The sequence below is a fragment of the Schistocerca gregaria genome, chromosome 4 (assembly GCF_023897955.1).
Source record: "Schistocerca gregaria isolate iqSchGreg1 chromosome 4, iqSchGreg1.2, whole genome shotgun sequence".
Classification (NCBI taxonomy): domain Eukaryota; kingdom Metazoa; phylum Arthropoda; class Insecta; order Orthoptera; family Acrididae; genus Schistocerca; species Schistocerca gregaria.
Genome location: NC_064923.1, coordinates 78231561 through 78249468, shown reverse-complemented (window position 1 = coordinate 78249468; position 17908 = coordinate 78231561). Strand labels below are relative to the sequence as shown.

At 42.1% G+C, this 17908-nt stretch overlaps 1 protein-coding gene across 3 annotated transcripts in view; it reads right to left on the bottom strand.

Annotated features, from left to right (window-relative positions):
- Positions 1-742: 742 nt before the first annotated feature.
- The window catches only part of LOC126268137 (uncharacterized), a 34524-nt gene continuing 17358 nt past the window's right edge, over positions 743-17908 (bottom strand). For all 3 annotated transcript variants that reach the window (XR_007549097.1, XR_007549098.1, XM_049973668.1), the window contains exon 2: positions 743-2609. Coding sequence is in view for 1 of the 3 variants with exons in the window: in XM_049973668.1 (XP_049829625.1) it covers positions 1873-2609 (737 nt within the window). In the remaining 2 variants the exon portion in view is untranslated. The remainder of the gene's footprint in view (positions 2610-17908) is intronic.

The window sequence follows — 17908 nt, the reverse complement described above, 5'->3', positions numbered from 1 at the left end:
TCTGTATTTTTTTTAGTCAGAGGAATATTTCTTTGTCTCTCACTGAGGAAGCAAAAAACTTACTTAATTTACCTCATGCTGTGTTCTTGGTGCGAATACTCGAAATTTAAGCCCACCTCCTATGAGATCTTGACTGTTGTTAAGTATGGGTCATCTTTCACTGTAAGGTGGACTTTGTAAAGTATATTTTACACAAGCAATGCACAGAGCATAGAAACTCAAGCCAATCTCACCTTTAAACCACCACAACAACATCTGCAAACTGTGTTTGGAGCATAAGGGTCTGCAATATGCTCTCCAGGACTGTGACCTATGAGCTCTGCACAGCATCACATGCAGTCACATAGCTATGAATTCTACAGTCCAGTGCAAAGTGATGTGCCACTGGGAAGATGAGGATTACCTTGGTGCAGTACTAGGATGCTGAAAGTTGAATCTAGCACAACCACTTCGAGAATGGTATAGGGAGATTTCCCACATGCATATAGCTCTATAGTGGTCCTGGGCTACAATTAACGTAACCTACTTAAAGAAAAGTAGCTTTCAAAACACATTTTATTCAGTTTCATTTAAGCCAGTTGACATTAATAGAAATCATGAAAGTAACACAACAAATCTAGTAATGTGAATAGATGTGATGTTTTATAAGAAAACAAAGTGTTTATTGATGGCATCGAACTTGAATAAGCTCCTTTCAAGTTTTTTTCTCTGTTTCTCTATTTCAAAAGGTATTAAATTGTCATTTTTGTTGATATCTGTTTGAATTATCTGATTATTTTTTCCCTATTTCAGATTTTTTATTTCAGTTTCAGCTTAACATTAGGGGAGTATTAAGAAATTATTTTTGTATTTTCTAGCTTTAATTCATAACTCATTGGATGGCCTGGACTTAATCAAAGCAGGGTGTAATTTAAGGTCACTGAATCAAAAAGCTGGCATCCACATTCATGTTAAAGATGTACTTTGCATGTCCTGTTGAAATTTCTGGTACCAAAGCAATCTACTTCAAAAATGCTAAGTAGATAACTATTAACATTTTGAGATACGATAAGTTTTGTGCACATCTTCTCAAATTTAGTTCTTGAAGTGTCACACATTACCAAATTCACCAAGTTAGTTGTATCAAAAACAACAATTTTGAATCTTGCCCACATCCTTAAAAATTCCTATGAACAGCCATTGTTTGGAGCACAGCTCAAATCTATGTGGTTTTTGATCTCTTCCTTTATGGGAAGAAGAAAAAAGTGCTGTTCACAATAGAGAGATCCAATTTCTGCTTGCTTATCATTACAACTAATGAAAGATGGTGCAACAGTTCCATCTTCTTACACACTCCTCTACATCTTAATGTGAAACTTAGCTGGTGGCTTTTCTCCTCTCCACAGTAGAAATGTCCAGTTTGAATTTGAAATAATCTGACATTTTCTCACCTACATGAAATATATCTTCTTTTTGTTATTCACTTAATTTGTTACTTACTACCTACAATCCAACCAATTCCACAAGCAATGTCAAGTCATCTTTGTTAGAGTGAAAGTTTTATTACAGTATGCTATTTCATGACAACAATCAAAATTTAATTTATTTTGGCTCAGATCTATGGTACGTATAATAAATATTTACAAATGCAAATATTACTAAAATAGTTACTATATACAGATTATGAGCAATTAAGAAACTTGTAATATGTGTGTGGAGGGGGTGGGGGTGGGGGGAGAGGAGAGGGGGGAGGGGCAGCATGCACATGCTTGCTAAAGCTTAAAGCAGAGTGATAGCTAATGAAATTATCTGATCTTCAAGTGTGCCTGTGTACCATACACCTGCCATGTGGAAGGCTTTCTTTTTTTAAAAAAAAAAAAAAATATATATAAGTTAATTTTTAAACATGTCATGCAGGTCAACTGGCCTTCTAAAATACTGTTCTAACAGAATAACTTTTTTCTTCCCTATGCTGTATTGGGAATCTTTCCAAGGGAGGAAATATAATGATGGTTTTCTCACTATATCTCCTTTCTTAAAACTCAGTTCTTTTGTATTCCAGGGCAACAAACCCTGAAATATTGTTTTATACACATGGTCCTTATTACTGTATATCCTTAGTGCATATCTTGATATAAACGAATAAAGAACTACATTAAAAAGAAAATATGACACCAAGAAGATCATCATATCACTTTGGTCAAGGGTCAGTCCAAAATAGCTATCCTTAACTTCAGCAAACAAGAAGTCTGAGAAATAGTTAGCAGTAAGAAGCCCACAAAAAACTAACGGAGGACCTGTGCAAAGTCCCTGAGCTACTTTAACATAGTTGATCATTGGAGCACGATATATTAAAGTGTAATCACTTGATAACTTGTCTTGTTTTCGAATCTTTTCTTCGAGGTGAGGTGATGCCCATGTTTTCATACCCAGGCGTTGGTCAACACGATATACTGCATGTTCCAAAAGTGGTTCAGCACATATATATTCAGTTTGCAGTTTTCCAGTACTTTTCCAGCTGGTTCTTACTGTGATGCAATGTCTGATACATAGTGTTTTTAACTGTAATCTAGAAAGCCTTGTGCCTAAATGTGACAGCATTATGATCTTCTTCCACACTGTACTGGCAACTGTAATAAAAAACAACAGATAGATTATCCAGAGCAAGGAACAGCGTTAAATGGCTATTCCTTATTGTATGTTAACATATAACAGTCACCATTACCACACCAGAATGAATGAGCACTGTTTTGAAACTTCCCGATGTATTAAATTTGTTTTTTAAATTGTGGTTAGTGATAATGTTGTGAAAACTGTGCTGGCACAACGTTTTTGTCATTCTCTATGTTGTATTAACAACAACTTACCCTTATGTAAATTCACTGAAATACCATCAAACAAATTGTAACACCATAATTATATATCTTACAGAAATTTGTTTTCACTTAACATATTCTAAGCATGAGCACTGTTTACTTATGTGACTGTATTACAATTTTAAATGTATTGATCCAGATTTACCACACAGCAAAAATTATACAAGTCACTGAACATGTCAAATGAGCATACAGCACTAACAAAGAGCAAAAATATGTACATTTCCTTAAATCTATATTTAATTTATGTGTTTACATTTAAGGGACTGAAATTCTTGTAGAGTATATAAACAGTGTTTTGTTATAAATGTCTTTAATTTAATTTTAAATATTGCATCTGGAGCAAATATTATTTATTTCGGTATCTTACAAAATAATACCTCGCCAAACTGAAATATGATTTTTCTAGTGCATTGATGTTCTGGAAATTGTTAGGTAAATATTTAACTTGCCTCCAGTATAGCACATACACATACCTTTGTTCTGCATTACTGTACTAGTCTTATGTTCCTATTGTACAAAATAGTTTCATGGATAAATGCACATGGAACATCAGCCTCGCTGAAGTGAGGGTTAAAAGACTTTTATGATGAAAATAATCCTTGCTGATATTTTTTTAATTCTAAATGTATTAATACTGTGAAATGTATTTTGCCAGACTGCATAGTAAAGTAATAAAGGGGATTATACTTCGCAACCAGCGATCATCAGCTATAGTTGACGTTTGGAAGGCTGGATGACATTGCTGGTAGAACAGGTTTAAAGAAAACCCATGCAGTCAAACATTCATTCATCATGGTTTATAGCTCCTATCAAGGATCCCTCAGGGTGCTCACAGTTCTTTTGTGATTTGTGCATGCCACCTATGGGGCCCCAAGCTATTGCAGCCCATCCTTTCTTCCCGGGCTGCATTTCCTTCCCTGTGCGCCTCCTTTCCCATCCCTGCTCATTCCCCTCTCTCAGTGTTCTCACTTAAGTTGACCTGGTTATTCACCTGGTTTCCTATATTCCTTGTGGGTTTGTTCCCTTCGCCTTTTCTTTTTCATCCTTCCTTTTTTGCATTTTTAGTCCCCCTTTGGGATTGGATCTCCACTTCTAAATTTTCTCTCTGTAGTGTGAGCCATTTTGGGAAGAACGGACAACACATGGGATACACTTCTGATACCTGAGCAGCTGTCTCCCCATGTATGCCTACGAGTACTTGCTTGTCATTTTGGAGCATCAGAACTCCCAGCAATGGCCACTGTGCCAAATGGTCCTTGCTGTCGCTGGGTGTTGCCCACGGGGAGAGCTCCTGTTTGGATGGGTAGTATCAGGGAGGATGCTTTGCGTATGAAATGTATCAAGCACCAAAAATCTGGCCATTCTCCTATGGCCATTTCTTTGGTTGGTAACGGATTATTGAATGCTGCTTCTCATGACCCTACAGCCTTCCCTAGCCTGGCAAGAGGGTCAGGCTCTCTGGTTTGGTGTGAAACACTTTCCCGACTACCTGGTCTGTACTAGGATGGATGGGGATATGTTCACAATCAAAAAGCTTTTATTTTTTGTGGAAAGTAAAGACAAGTTTGGTGGAGTCTCTCAGTAAGATGTGGTTGTGTTCCCTGTTGATCAAAACTACTATTACTCCCCTATCTGCTGTGTGTTTGCTATCATCTTAGCAATGTTCCAGTGTCAATTATACGTCATCAATCTTTGAATATAGTTGAGGGAGTAATTTTCATAGGGACCTCATCCATCAAACGGATGTGGAACTTCCGGCCAAACTGGAATGTTGGGATGTTCATTTTGTTCAGCATTGCAGAAAGGTAACAAGGACAATCCCTCTGATACCAGTGCCTTTATTCCGGCTTTTGAGTGAGATACCCTTGCAGAGAAGGTCAAGGTTATGTATTATTGGTGTGTAATGAAGCCGTACATCTCGCCACATATGCGGTGCTTTTGATGCTTGCGTTTCAGGCCCGTGTCTTCCCGATGTATGGCAGACCCTCTATGTGGTGAATGTGGACACCTGCTACACAAGGGAGCCCTTGTGTTCTGCCACTTGTGTGTGTTAATTGTCATGACTGTCACTCTTCATGCTTAGCAGGCTGCCCCGCTTATGAAAAAGAAAAGAAGATACAAGAGTGTAAGTCCCTTGATCGTTTGTCTTACAACTGGGGCTCATCAGGAATATGACTGACTTTATCCTGTGTCAATGACTTCTACTTTTGCCCGTGTTATATCCTTTCCCCCTCATCCTTCTTGCTTATCCCAGTCCCGTTGCACTATCCTCTCCCTCTGCCCTGCAGTTCCCATGCCCTCCCTTCCAGTTGCCGCTACCCCTTCCCATCCACAGAAGTTCCCCCTTCTTTGGCACCAACCAGTGATGGGGCTCCCCCTCCATGTGCCCCTGGATGTGCCACCTTGCCCCTTGCAACCTGAGTCTTACCTCTTATGAAACCCCTGGTGGCACGACTGTCTCCAACCCATTCGACTCCCACTTGGATACCCATTCCATGCTTATTCAGTGGAAATGTAATGGATACTACCATCGCCTCACAGAGTTGCAATCCCTTATTGCCTTTTACTCAGCATTTTGTGTCATTCTCAAGGAATCTCATTTTTCTGAAGCTCGCTCACCAACCTTTTGTGGGTTCTGTGCTTTCTGTTGGAACTGGGTTGGCTCTTTGAGGGCTTCCAGTGGCATCTGCACATTGGTCCACACATTGTTAGTACATGGATCCCGCTTTGCACCACACTGGAAGCAGTTGCCGTCCGGGTCCACTTGGACTCTGTGGTCATGGTTTGCAATCTCTATCTCCCTCCTGATAGATCATCTACATCTGCTTCCCTAACTGCCCTCCTTCATCACCTCCTCGTTGGGGATTTTAATACCTATCACCCTTATGGAGCAGTCCTTTTTCATCTAGTCAGGGGCTCCTCATTGAACAATTTCTTGCGGACTATGGTCTGTGCCTTCTCAATGATGACTCCCCTACTCATTTTAGTGCCGCATACGGCACCTTCTCTGCCACTGACCTTCCGCTCTCTTCCCCTCCCTTTCTCCCTTCCTTAGAATGGTCACTACACGATGACCACTGTGATAGTGACCACTCCTCACTGATTCTCGCATTCCCTTCCCACCTCTCAATGGCCAGGTTACCCCGCTGGGCTTTCCATCGTGCTGATTTTCCTCTACATGACTCCCAGGTGGTATTTCCACCCTCTTTGTGAGGTTGCATTGATGAAGTTGTCCATGATCCGTCTGATACAATAATCCATGCTGCCTGCATTGCCATTCCCCAATGGTGGAACACGGCATCGTGCCTTGCAACATCTTGAGCTGCACCCACCCTCCACCAGTCTTATTAGCTTTAAACGTGTTCATGCCACAGCCCATTACTTAATTGAACAGGGCAAATGGATGTGTTGGGAATGCTTTGTCTCCTCTATAGTTCTTCTGTCCCCTCATCATGGGTGTGTGCTACACTCTGCACTCTCCAAGTTTTTCAGCTGCAGTCATCCGTTCCACACCTTGTCCTTCCAGGTGACCTTTGTACAGATTCCTCAGTTCTCATGGAACACCTTGTGACCCATTTTGTAACAGCATTGGCATCAGCTTCCTCTTAAGCTACCTTCCTCCTCCAGAAACAGTGGGCTGAAGCTTCCTGCTTATGTTTTTCTCCTTTCCAGGTGGAATCCTACAATGAACATTCTACTGAATGGGAGCTGCTTCTGGTCCTCTCTTCTCATGATTCGGCTTCTGTCCTGATTCCATTGATAACCAATTTCTTCAACTCTCCAATCCTCCACAACGACAATATCTCCTCCAGATGTTTACCTGTATTTTTCTCCAAGGCAGCTTCCCTTCTCAGCAGAGAGACAGTATTGTTGTTACTGTCCTTAAGCCTGACAAGAATCTGTTGTCCTTTGACAGTTACCAGCCAACCAGCCTGACCAATATCACCTGCAAGTTACTAGAACAGACGGTGGCTCATCGGCTCAAATGGGGGCCTTGAACCTCGGGACCTTTTATCTCCTTACCAGTGTGGCTTTTGGGAGGGATGGTCTCTGATCAATCATCTGCTTTAATTGGAAACCACAGTTCAGCAGACCTTTTCTCAGTGCCACCATCTTTTCACAGTTTTCTTTGATTTTTGTAAGGCCTACGACACAGCTTAGTGGCATTACATACTCCTCCTCCTTACACTCTTCAGGGCCCTTATGGTCTTCAGGGCCTTCTCCTGATTTCTTTTTTTTCACCAGTTCCTGTCCCACTAGTCATTCAGAGTCAAGGTTGGCACTGTTCTCAGCTCTCTGTGAATCTAGGAGAATGGCATTTCACAGGGTTCCTTATTAAGTGTCCTTTATTCCTTTTTCTCATCACTATTAAGAGACTTGTAGCTTCGGCCAGACCTTTGAGAGCCCCTGTTCTGCACATGAATGATTTTTTGCTTATGCTAGCTCCCACTCGGTGGCCTCTGTGGAACAACAGCTTTAGGGTGCCATGCGATGCTCTTCCATGTGGACACTCTCGCACAGTTCTCAATTCTTTCACCATAAGTTGACGTTGGTGCACTTCTGTTGTCATACTACAATCCATCCTGGCCCAGAGATCTACCTCAATGTCCAATACCTGACTGTGGTCCCTCAGTTCCATTTCTTGGGTCTTCTTTGTGACAACAAACTTACTTGGTTGCGCCATATCCATCACCTGAAGGGTGGCTTTTTTTGTAAACTCAATGTCCTTCACTTTCTTGCCCACACCTCTTGAGACACAGATCATTCAACCCTTCTCCACCTTTACCGGGCATTGGTTCTGTCTCACCTGGAATATGGTTGTCAAGTTTATGGATCAGCTGACCTTCCACACAGCTCCTCTTGGACCTGGTTCACCATTATGGTATCAGTTAAGCCACTGGTGCCTTCAGCACTAGCCCTGTCGATAGTTTTCTGATTCATGGTAGGAGCCCTCCCCATTTGATTTTGTGGCCCCAGCACTTTGTTTTCTATGCTGTATCTACCCACTGTTCCCATGCTCACCCCTCCTATTCTATCTATTCTATTCTTTTCGTGTCTTCAGACTGTCGCCCGCCCAATGCCCACCCTCCAGTGGGTTTATCGATTGGGCTCCGCCTCGCTTCTCTCTGCCATGGCTTAAATTTCCCCTCCTTTTTCTCTTCCCCATGTTCTCTCCCAACAACCCTCCCCCCTCTCCATCTTATTTAGTTCCTCAGACTCAGATTCTGATGGATATTTCTGGGATTCAATAGCCTCCATTGCTCCACTGGTGTTCTGTTTCCTGTTCTGAACACTGTTATGAGAGTTTTGGAATTCCATTGTTTTTTATACTGATGGCTCTACATCTTCCGATCATGTGAGATAAGGCTTCGTGTCTTCTGTTGGCACAGAACACTGTCTCTTGCCTGCCATGTGTGGGACACTTACTGCAGAACTGGTGCCATCTATCGGGCCCTCTGCTTCATTAAGCAGTCCCCAGCCACTGAGCCTCAATGAATGGCTTTCAGGCTATCACTTGGATATTTTCCCTACACCCTTTGTCTCTGCCATCCACAACCTTCTCGCTAATCTTGGTGCTTCTGCTTGTTTGGTTGATTTCCTTTGGGTTCCAGTCCATGTTGCTATCCCAAACAATGAACTTGCTGACTGTCTGGTTTGGGGGAGGGGAGGGGGTGCCGCCCTCTACGCACCCATTCTCCCTCTCCAGGGGAGGAGGGGGGGGGGGGCATTTGCAGCTTTACATCAGATCCCTTCCTGCTCAGTCATGGGCTGACTTTTGCAAGGCTACCCCTGTCTAATGAACTTTGCACAATCAAAGAGACTCCCACTATGTGGTGTCCTTCCCTCTGCCTCTCCCAACAGGGGTCTACTGTCTTATTACTGGCCACACTAGGTTGACCCATGGTTTTTTTTTACTTTGCAATATGCCCCTTCCTTTGTAGTTGTGGAGCTCCCCTCATGGTGATCCATATTTTACTGGACTGCCCCTGCCTTTTGGCCCTTTCAACTAATTATGCTCTTCCACCTTCCTCGTCTTGGATGTTAGCAGACAACCCTCACATGGTTACATCTGTTCTCTGTTTTCTTCACGAACATGGTTTGTCTTCTTAGGTTTAAGTGCTTGAATTTTCCTCTAGAATTTGGGTCCCTCAGTTAGTGTAGGTGTTGGTTACGAAGGCCTTGATATTACCTACACATCAGCCAGGTTCTGCCAGCCTTTTCCCTTTATTTTGTCTGCTATGTTGTGCAATTTTGTTTTCCCTCTTCTTGTGTCTTCTTCCCCTGGCATTGTCCCCATTATATCATGAAGATGGTATGGAGTGGGTGTTGGAACGGATCGGTGACTGTGCTGGTGCCCCACTGCAATATTTCTGGGGTGCCCCTGTTCTCTCTGTTTCCACCTATCCCACTCCCATTCTTTCCTTTCTGCTACCCTGACACCCATTTTCCCTCTTTGTTTGCCTGTTACACCTTCCCCTTGACTGGATTGTACTCTTCGTGTTGTTCCTCCCATGATTTCTGCCATCTTAGATCATGAGATCTAAGATGGCATCCTACCCCCCCCCCCCCTCTCCCCCTCCCAATCAACCAACCAACCATCCTACCACGGGGCAGAATCTGCCAGTATATGGAACAAGTTTCTTGCCTTTAAAAAGAAGCAAGGAAATTATAAAAACAGAATCTGCATACTAAATTAACAATAAAATATCACTACACGGCTTAAAGCTACTTCCACCTTTGCCCTACGAATTAAATCGAGTAAAGGGGAACCAATGTATACCCTCATAAAGTGGTGTTCCATTGTTCACTCAGTCTATACAACTGTATGTTTTATCCCTATGCTGTTCCCACTCCCAACCCCTTGCCATAGGGGTTATATCCCAGTGGAAGATCCACATGCAAGACCTGCCCAGTTCACCCATCCAGCACATCATACTCCAATCCTGTCACAGGCTTATCCCATCCAGTCAGAGGCTGGGCCACCTGTGACATACCAGTTCTCTTACAATTTCTGCACAGAGTTTTAGGTTGGCTTGACACCAACCAGCTGGCCACCAGACTGAATGACCACTGATAAACAGCGACCAAGAACAGAGTTGACCACCCAGTGACACAAGATGCAGCAGAGCACAACACACTCAAGTTCAATGGCTGCTTCACAACCCAGGCTATCTGAGCCCTTCCCTCCAGCGCCAGGTTTTCTGAACTACAAAGATGGGAGTTATCTTTGCAGCACATCCTTTGTTCCCATAATGCTCCTGGCCTCAATGTTCACTAACCCACTGTCTCCAACACCCTCTACCCTACAGTTTCCCCTCCCTGTGTCCTATCACCCCATCCCAATCAACACCCTCATCTCTTATTCATTGTGTGCAGCAACTCACCAGCTGTGGTACCCGTGCCACAGCCCCACCCGACACAATACCTGACCCCTGTCCCACTGCCTATCTGCAATTCCGGTATTGTGTGTACAAGCAGCACAATGTTAGGGATTCCCAATTCCTTGCTTTACATTAGATGGGATCTTGTTAAATACCTTACCAGAAGAGAACATAACTCTCCTGTGGACCCTGGATATAGAGGCAAAGACTACATGAAAATAATTTTTACATCTAGTATAGTGAATGTGAACATCACAGTTCAGGTGAAATTGATTTTTATGAATGGCAACAAAAACCATTAACAAATAAATGTACTGGGAAGTAAGTATACATATTCTAAGAGCCTTAAAAAAGCTTCTGCAAGATGTAAGGTTATCTACTTTACACAGTATTGTTCTGCTGAAAAAATACTTGTTTCTGTACTGTTGCAGAAAGAAAAGAAAAGAAAAGAAAAAGGAAGTAAAATATGCAAAATAAACCAAAACTCTCCTATTTAAGTCTACACACTGAACTGAGCTGCTTCATTAATTTATCCAGGTGTTGATTACATTTTGACTTGTTACCTCAGTAAATTCATTCAGTGTATGAGCATTAATGTCTACTTATGGTGCTAAAATATTTTTATGGCTTGTTTCAGTTTCCATAACATGATTCCTTGTGTGGTTAAGACTTAAAACCGATAGTGGTGAACCACTTGTATGCCTGTTCAGGCATGTGTCGTCACTAAACATTACAATTTTTGAACTTTCTTTTGAAATCATTGGGAAATCATTTATCTAGAGCAAAGACAGGAGAGGGACCAGCACTAATCCTTGTGACACAACACGTGTTATGTTCACCCATTCTGAAGGTGTTTTTGTGCTTGAGATACTGTTTTGCTGTTACTGTCGTCGGGGAGTTGAATATTATTTGTCTTACCATGTTTATTTGTTTCATACCAACTAATCGCCATACTGTCATTGCTTGCCGTAGGAATTATTTGCGCATGATAAATGCCTTTTGCCTTTTTGATGACATAGAGAAGAACTTTGATGCACTGCTTGTACTGCTTTTTAACTCTTGATTAGAGCTAGTTCTCTCCATTAAATAAATCTTGCTCTTCCTAGGAAGATACTTTGATACCAGATATTAGCCATTCTTTCTCTTTACTTACACTGTAATTGTCCTGCATCCATTATATAGGAAAACTGGATACATAGTGTTGTCAGAATATTTTAAGAAAGAATTAAGTTTTTCATCTACTGTCAATCCTTGGTAAATTTCTTCGTATTTTTCATCCTGTAAATTCTCCCTGTATAGTTAACTGAGTAATTTCATTTCTCTTAAATTTTACTTTTTTCTTCTTAGTTAAAAGTTATTGATGGGGATGCTTTATTGCTGCTATTTGACCAGCATGATCAAATAACCCATTTGGGAAATACCTTAAGCTTTATAAAGCAGCTAGAAACAGTTTTAATAAAGTTATGCAGTAACACCGGAGGAATCATTGTTTGTGAAGATTTTAATGTTGATTTTCTGTCAGATAGTACTTTCTAGGATACCTAAAATTAATATGTCCAGCTTTGAATTATTTTACAAAAGTATTGTATCACAGAATCATAAACAAAGACTCGATCATGTGTGCTTTAGAGAGAAATTTATAAAGCAGTCGGTGTTGCTGGAAAATTTAATTATTTCTTAAATGTATTCAAACAGCACTTTGAGTCTTGTTTCCCCCTAAAGCCAATATGGACAAAATTGAACACAGCAAGTATAAATGGTTCACAGCTCCTGGGATTACAGTATTCTGTCCTACAAAAAGAAGGCTCTAATTCAGAAGATAAGGCAATCAAGTCTGTCATTAAAAAGGAAACTGCATGTACTATGCTCAAAAATAAAAAATCAAGAATGTGGAAAAAACTGTTTAGAACATTATTAAATAATAAACAAAAAAAATTGAGACTGAAATAAAATGGAGCTCACAGATAATAGCTAGGCAGAAATGGTGACACTTTCAAATCATTGTCCACCATATTCAACAACTATTTCATCACACTGGCAGAAAACATAGCACACAGTAATAAACATCCAAATATAGATGCATTAGAATTCTTTGTGAATGCAACACCAACAGATGTTAATTTAAAAAAATATAACCCCTAAGAAGATTAGAAAATTCATCATGTCACTAAAATGTAACAATTCTACACATTATGACGGAATTTGTAGTATTTCAACTTTAAAGCTGTTTCCAAATATACGCAACAGTAGGTTATGCTCTTTTATTCAATGAATGATTAGTAATTTTACTAGATTACATATATTCAGCAAATGCTGCAGAATGTGTATGTTTTTTAAAACTATGAAGCAGTGAGATATATATTGTGCTGATATGCAAATTCACTACACTACTTGCTTTTGCACAGGTCACACAAAATCACTAGATGTTTTTCATAGAATATTAAAATCATGTGCTGACTTGATAGGATTACTCTTCAGCTATCTTTCTAATCTGCCACACACCGTCAGGTGGCTTGCGGAGTATGGATGTAGATGTAGAATCAGTATCCCTAGGTTAGTTTCCTGACAGGCTTAAATATACTGTCTTTCAAACTGGAGATAATCAAACCACCTCTAATAACAGATCTATTTTATGTCTTCAGTCTTTTCAAAAATATTTGAGAAAGTAGCCTGTGGAAGAATATTGACCCATTTAACTGAAGAGAGCGTAACCATATCTGTCCAAATAGTGGAGGAACCAATAAAAACATTACCACAAACTTCAGATGCAACAATAGTGATTTCCATCTCAGAAAGCGGCCATCAAACCTACAACTGTGATCCTGCCTTCTTGCACGTCAGCAAGTAGATCAAGGTCCAGCTGAGTAGATGCAGCTGCCATGCAAGACATGTAGTCTATGATTATATTTCTCACACCTTGGTTGTGTCTGACAGTGGTGGTAAATCACGAGGCCAGACTAATGTGTCGAAAGTGCACTGGTGTAGTTTTAACAGAAGACTTTTTGATCACATCTGCAAGAGGCTTGTGGTTGGTGTAAATGGTTAGAGGGCATCCTTCAATATCATTCTGGAAATAGTGGACTGCCTCATAGATGGCTAAGAGCTCTCTATATAAAGTCGAACATTTCTTCTGAGTATCGGCCGACTTTTGACAGAAAAAATGCAGGGGATATGTTGCGCCTGCAATCTCTTTTTGCAGTACAGTACCACGCCAATTGCATGGTTGCTGGCATCTGTGGTGGTGCATACCGCATCTGGTGATGGAAGGGCAAGGGTGACAGCCTGTGTGAGGTTGGATTTAATCTTGTTGAAGGCAGTTTGCATTTCAGGCATCCACGTTAGGTGTCATCTGCTGATGATATTCTTGCCACACAGTGGCTTATTCAGAGCCAAGAGTGTTTCAGCAGCGTGTGGGAGATGATGCCCGTAAAAACTGATTACTCCAAGGAAACATCACAGTTCTTGACAGTCCGAGGGTGAGGGAGGAGGCACATTTGTTCCCTTTTCTCCGACATAGGGCGTACCCCTGATGCATCAACCAAATGTCGAAAGAAAATGACACGTGACTGGCATAGTTGAGATTTGCTGTTATTAATTATGTTGCCGTGTGCCGCTAACATGTCCAACAGGGTGCATAAATGAATCTGTATGAGAAACTTATCGTGTCATCAAGGTAAGCATAGCAGAAGGACATGTTAAACAGGAGGCCATCAATAAACCTCTGCCAAGCCTGGTCCATGTTTTTTAACCCATACGGAATAAATAAAATCTTGAACAGACCGAATGGCATGATTATTGCCATTTTTGGTACATCCTCATCAGCCATACATATCTGTAAATAGGCCCTTTTACAGTCAACAACACTGAATGTAGTGGCACCAGCAAGTTCATGTGCGAGGTTTTGTCTGTTACAGTATGGACATTGAGATACAAATAATTGCCACACAATCGCTAAGTATTATCCTTTTTTGAGGACAAGGTTGATAGAAGAAGTCCAGGCACTGATGCATGGCCTTACAATATTGGCACACAAGAGTTTGTCCATGGTGGCTTTTGTCGCTTAAGAGTTTGTGCAGGGGTGACGGCAGACCAGCGAGTCAGGGATGGTGCTGATACAATGAACTATCCCATCATGGATGGTACAGCAAGTCTGTGGCCAGATGGGCTGACATGAAGTCGGTGTCAGAGGCATAGCAGTAGGTGTTAATGTAATACCATTGTCAATGAACAACCTGATCGCGGAGGCACTGTCAATAACACTGAGTGGGGCCAGGTGAGCACAATTGGGTAATGGCATGATGTTCCAGGATGGTGAGTTGCTGTTGAGCCATATGAAGCTCACTAGACGTCTCAGCGATGCATGAGCGGAAGTCGTTGGCTGCTCACATAACACAGTTGGAAAGCCGGAGTTCGGAGCGTGCAGCAGATGTCATGCAGAAATCATCCAGAAGGGTTTGACATTTAAAGATAAGATCAAGATGCATCTGTGGCTGCAAAGTAGAAGATGGTGACGTATCATTGGCAGGAAGGGAGAACCAGATCTTTTTACTGATCGGTCACTGACTATCATGGTGCAGGGGCAGAGCACAGCTCAGGTCTGGCAGTAAACGGTAGTGCCTGAGGAAGTCAGTTCTTAAGAAGGGTTCCACCATTCCAGCCAAGAAGAACATCCAGGGCATAGGTGCATGGTTGCCGACGTCGAGAGTGATGCAGGTAGTGACAACCACTGGTATCACGGAGTCATTACCTGTACACAATTCCATGCGTGAAAATGAAAGTGTAGTTGGAATTAGAGACGGTGGAATCATGCTGACGTCACCTCCAGTGTTGACTAGAAGTTAAGATTTGAGCTGTGCATTATAAACAAGAGGTGAGAGCCATAGGGTTGTAGATGAGGTCTGTGAGCACTATCACAAAGTGGTGATTTGTGGTGACTCGAAGAATATGAGTGACCGGGTGTGCTGGTATTAGGCCACCAGATCAGTTTGTGTATGAGCAAGGCTGTTTGCAACGTAGCACATCAGAGCCGAAGTGAGTTTGGAACCAGCAGATGCGGTGCACACAGGCTGTTATAGTGCCTGCTTGAGTCACGTTGTTTTCAATGGCAGGCTTGACTGGGCAGAGGTGCACCGGTGGTAGTCTACACTGTAGGCATTTGTTTATGTTCATTATCTGGGAGACTACATGAAACAGTGGACGACGGGTAGTTGGCATCTGCAAGCTAGGAGGCATGCAGTAGTGGCCAGGAGTGTGGGTGGGATGTCGGCTAGACTCGGCCAGGGTTGTGTGTTGTTGGCAATGTAGGTGGGAATGGTGTCAGTTGTAAAGCAGTCACGATGATAATTAATCAATAAGTGATGCTGTGTGAGCACTAGAAATCTGTCAGCCAAGCATAGTTTGAAATCTAGTGGAACGTCCTCGTATGCAAGCATCTCTGTTTGAATGCTCTCCAGCAGTTTTAATAGCCACAAAGTCGACAGGTCATGATCCAGAAGTAGGCTCGTATCAATTTGCAGGTAAAGCTTGTGCCATTGCGCGTAAGGCATATTACGACCAAGTGAAGTTTCACTTCACAATAAATGAAGTAGTTGCTCTGTATGTGGTATGGCGTTGAAGCAAAAGTATCTTGGCAATCTCATACTTGTTTGTTTGTGTGTACACATTGAGCAGAGAGCCGCTAATACGATCAGCATTATCAGCGAGGTGGGTGAGAAGTACTGCAAATTTTTTATTATCCTCAATGACACCTGCAGACTGCATTATGCACTCACTAAGCACGAACCACAGTGCAGGTGAGCCAATGTTCAATAGAGGGAGTTTCAGCACAGGACATGCAGAATGGAAAGGGCCATGGTTAAGTGAGGCTGGCACCATCATGAGATGGGTGTTGCCCGGCACAGTAGATGTGTCACAAGTGGGGGCGTCACAGAGCGGCACATTGTAAAATGGTGAAGAGAGATGTGGCACAGTAGGTGTGGCAGGTGCGGTAGTGTCGGGGAGCAGCGAGTCGTAAAGCGGTGATGAGACATGCGACACAGAAGGTGCAGAAGTGTCAGGATGGAGTGTGTCATGATGAGACGAAAGGTATATGTGGCACATTAGACACAAGCCAAGCATGAAGCTGGCCGTGACCGGCAGTATGTCATGCATAGTGCCGGTCCATGGGAGCTGCCGGATGCTGTGAGTACATGGTGTGCTCACAAGGTAATGAATCTGGTAAGGCAGTTGTGCTGAATCGGCATTACACATGCATGGAAGAGATGCAGTGTGTGTGCGTCATGCATAGTGGTGGCAACTGCAAGCAAATGTGGGACAGGTGGTGGAGATGTGAAGTTGCTCACCTGACTTGGCGGCAGTCATGATGTGGATGACACGGGTGGATGATGACATAATCCATGTCAGGTAGTTCGATTTTATGTCCAGGAAGATCACTAGAATCCTGTTGTTCTGTCTGGGAAGTGGTAAATAGTTGAAAATGGTTTGAGGATCATTTGGCGTGGGCCATTCTTGACCAACTACTGTGGCACTCTGGTGGGTGCTCCAAGGGATGCTGGAGATAGCTGTGGCACCATAGGACAATGGACTGGTACAGGAGGTTTTACGTTTTAAATGCAGCATGGATGAAATTTCGGGAACACCAATGTAGGGAGTATGGCTCTCAGGATACATATAATAACAACTGACAGGTTGTACGATTCCTTACAAATATATTTTATTGTCCTACAAGGTGGAAAGAATGTTGTCACAAACATCGACCAGAGTGAACTAACTGCAGGTCCAGAGAGGTTAGTTGAACTACCTCAGGGCAGTGATATTGTTCTGGGTGACTCCACGGAGTTATGACCCTACAGACCTTACAAAATCCAAATAAATTCTGGTCATACATAAACTCTATTAGTGGCACCAAATTTAGGGTGCAGACACTCACAAACGAGACATGAATTGAAATTGAGGATAAAAAAGCAAAAGGGTAGAGGCCGAAGTCAGTTTACAAATGTTCCTTTACAACGGAAAAAAGTAAAATTCAGTATTGCTCCAAGTTAATATTCATACCACTTAACAGATGAGTGAAATATACACTGGTGTCCAAAATTAAAGCAACACAAGAAAGTTTTGCAAGGCTGCATTTATTTCACCACAACACAGTATAAACAGGTGAAAGTAAGGTAAAAACAATGTAAATAATACAGAATGCAAACAACTGCAATGTGCGTTGTGATAGACAAAAATGTTCTTCATTTTTACCAACTTAACAGATTTGCACACACATTCTGACAACTGGTTAATGTGCTCAGTATGGGGTGTGACCACCTCTGGCAGTAATACAGGTCAGACAATGACGGGGTATGCAGTGAATGATGTCATCAGTCTAATGTCAAAGCAGTAATGCACATTCTTCTTTCAGAGCTGCTTGTAGTCTTGGATAGTGGTTAGTGGATGTTGACATGATGCAAGCCATCTCCCTCGTGCATCCCAGACATGCTCTATGGGATTCAAATCAGGAGAGCAAGCAGGCCATGCCATGTGTGCAATATCTTCCATTTCCAAGAAATCATCAACCACCGTGCTCTATGAGATCAAGTACTATCGTCCATCAATATGACATCTGGGCCCACAGCACCTTGCAACAACTGTAGACAAAATCCGAAGATCTTGTCACAATATCTG